Source organism: Polyergus mexicanus, unplaced genomic scaffold, assembly GCF_030449975.1.
Source record: "Polyergus mexicanus isolate NDT 795.1 unplaced genomic scaffold, iyPolMexi1.0 SCAF_4, whole genome shotgun sequence".
Taxonomy (NCBI): domain Eukaryota; kingdom Metazoa; phylum Arthropoda; class Insecta; order Hymenoptera; family Formicidae; genus Polyergus; species Polyergus mexicanus.
The window spans coordinates 3,714,895-3,718,095 of record NW_027223324.1 but is presented as its reverse complement, the minus strand read 5'-3'; the positions used below and the strand labels follow the sequence as shown (position 1 = coordinate 3,718,095).

Below are 3,201 nucleotides of genomic sequence, written 5' to 3'. Positions count from 1 at the left end.
AAAAAGAGACATTCCTCTCTCGGCTATACGCTGTTATCAAAGACTATCGCATAACATAGAACAATTATAGATCTAAACGTGCACGAATCTCCATATACGATATATCACTTTTCGTGATGTACATATATAACAATGATTATTCTCTAAACATTAACGATGATAGATAAGTACAAGGGTAGGTAGATACAGGTGCGAAACTCGCCAATTATTCAAACAGAGGAGATCCGTCGAAAGGAAAAAAAATAAAAAAAAAAACAAGTCGACACTAAGATGTTTCCTGAAGGACGATGGTGCTTGAACCGGAAACGGGTATGTCCGACGGCGGTGACGATGGCGCTCCGAGATTGTGGGTCAACGAATGCCTCCTCAGATCGCAATTCCTGCGAAAGACCTTGCCGCAGGAGGCGCAATGATACGGCTTAATGTCCGTGTGCGTGAGAAGATGAGTCTTGAGGTTGCTCCTCTGATTGAAGCTCCTGGCACAGACGGGGCATTTGTGCGGCGATTCCTCCATGTGCAAAATCTTGTGGACAGCCAGCGTCCTGCTCTGACAGAATCCTTTGCCGCATTCGGTGCACTTGAACGGTTTCTCTTTGCTGTGGATATACCTGGAACGTAGAAAAAAAAAAAAAAAAAACACATTCTTTTTGGTCTGAATTTTGCGATTAATTTCCTTTAAATCATCTGTCTCTCTGTCTCTCGTAAAACTCTACAACTTTTATCTTGTTAATAAGTCCTTTAATGCTTGAAAATTAATAATCGTTAAAAAAAAATAATAATAATAATAATAATCATCAAATAGTACATACAATGCTATTATTATCTTGTGAGACTAAAAAAATAAAAATAGTGATTTAATGAAAAATGAACGAATGCATTGTGACATGTTGAACATTAAATGTAATAATATACACGTCATTCGATCATCGTCGTAATTACGCGAGGTAGAGAAGGCGTTCCGCGGATTTGTCCGTTCGTAAATCCTACGCGTGTAATTAATTGCGACGCGATAAAGAGATAAATATACGCGGCGGTCTCTAAATCTTCTCGCCGTCGCACGAAGGGAATGAATTCGATAAATATTATACGCGTAAACCATCGTCGAAACTTTTACGCATTGACGCTCAACTCAATTTTCTTACGTAACGTGTCGTCACAGAATTTATTTCCACCGTACATATATTTATTCAGAGAGGATTGAATGGAAAAGAATGATTTTAATCGATTATAAGTATCATACTGGCATGGATTTTTACATAAATGTAAATTTACATACCACTGTTGTTAATGATTCAAAACATAAATTTTATTAATAATAATTTATTCCTTATTGTTTATTTATATTTATTATTATAATTTATTGTTGTAAAATATTATTATAATTTCTTTATAAATACGCATTATTCAATATGATATAAGATGACATAATATGACATAAAGAACGTCTATATATGTGAATAGAATTCAACACAAGGTTTTTGTTAGTATGAAAACCGAAAACTCGTCAATTTATACAATTTAAATATTAAGCAATCTCCTGGTTAATCATTGAAATCATTCTGACACGCGTGCAACAATATGTGTCGCGGAAAAAATCAAGTCGATGTTACCTGTGATCTCTGAGATGATCCTGCCGTCGGAAAGCCTTGCCGCATATGTCGCAGGAGTACGGCCGCTCGTCGGTGTGCGTCCTCTCGTGGATCAACAGATTGTAGCTTTTGGTGAACTGTCGGCTGCAGAACTTACAAATAAACTGTTTCTTGGGCCTGGATGTCCGGCAAGTCCTCGGTACACTCGAGTCCACCGCGATCGAGGCGTGTTGCGCGGACGAGGAGGAGGATGAGGACGAGGACGAGGAGCAGCCGGAGGAGCCCGACGAGGACGAAGGCGGGAGAACGCCGGTGGATGAAGATCGCGGGACCGATCCTGCGGCCGTCGTCGACGACGGGCTCGCGCGATTATTCCCCTCGGATATTCGTCGCAGAAGCAGCTCGTGATGTCCGGACGAGGAACCGCTCGTCCCGGATGTCTCGCTCGACAGGAATTCCGGGGATAGCAGGGCCAGCGCCAGATTATCGTCGGTCACAAACTCCAGCCGTGCCTCGTCGTCCTCGGCCGCGCGGAGCAGCTGATCAACTGTCGGCGCGTCGTCCTTGACAGTTGTCGTTGTCGTCGTCGAGGTCAAGATATTCGACGACGACGAACACCTTTGATTGACCGCCGTCGCCGCGGAAGTCGCGCCGCTCGCGTGAAGACGATGAAGTGTCAGATACGTCTCCAAGGCCTGGAGATTGAGGGCGGCTGCAGCGGCGTGTCCTGGCGGCAGGAGAGCCGCGCGCTGCAGCGCGGAGAGGAGGGCGACGCTCTGGAGCCGCAGAGCGACGCTCTGGAGCGCGAGATTTGGCAGCTCGGAGCAGCCGGTTACGAGCCCGTCAATCTCCGTCACACGCTCGTCGGCCTCGCGCGGATCCGTCGCGAGGGTGGCCGACGAGGACGACGACGGGGACGAGGTTGATGACGACGGTACCATTACGAGTCTCCGTTGTTCCTGTTTCTGCTGCTGCCGCTCTTCTTGTTGCTGCTGCTGTTGCTGCTGCTGCTGCTGCTGCTGCTGCTGCTGCTGCTGCTGCTGCTGCATCCTCCACCGTCGTTCGAGTCGTCCCGGATTAGCCTCTGGAACGCGCGTTTCCCGTGTCCCGCCGGTATCATTGGCAAGGCGATCGGTGAGTCTCGATTTGATGGTTCCAGACTGATCTTGATGGATGCTGCAAACGTCGAATCACGCGTGCCGGTGTCCTTCCGGTGCTCCGGTCTCTCCGGTGCGAAACACTCTTGAACGGATTTTGGGCGGCGCGTCACATGTTCTTGTCGACAAATACCGAAACGGTCGTTTCCCCGACACGGTGTACTCGAAGGTACGACGGTAACCGCAAAAGAGGATACGCGCGCGCGATGCTGGCGGTGCGAAGGCGCCCCGAAGACTGCCCCTGCCCGCCGCTGCTGGGTACTGCTGGTGGAGCCACCTGGTGGCAGGTATCCGAGGCAAAACGGGCCTGTTCGTGGGGAACGGGCCCCGGACCGAAGGGAGAGAGAGCCACAGCTGGCCCGCGCGTCGTTCGCCGGCCCGTTTCGTGCGACGTTTCGACCCGGACCCCGGCTTGCACGGGGCCGCACGCGGTCCGACGTTAGGTGCCGGTTTGC

General features: G+C 48.9%; 1 protein-coding gene across 1 annotated transcript; it reads right to left on the bottom strand.

Annotated features, from left to right (window-relative positions):
- Nucleotides 1-265: 265 nt before the first annotated feature.
- Nucleotides 266-2,638, bottom strand: LOC138932681 (protein sister of odd and bowel-like). Its single transcript, XM_070294755.1, has 2 exons — nucleotides 1,611-2,638; nucleotides 266-608 (listed from the first exon to the last, which is right to left on the bottom strand). The coding sequence occupies exons 1-2, from the start codon at nucleotides 2,636-2,638 to the stop codon at nucleotides 266-268; spliced, it is 1,371 nt and encodes a 456-aa protein (XP_070150856.1).
- Nucleotides 2,639-3,201: the final 563 nt, after the last annotated feature.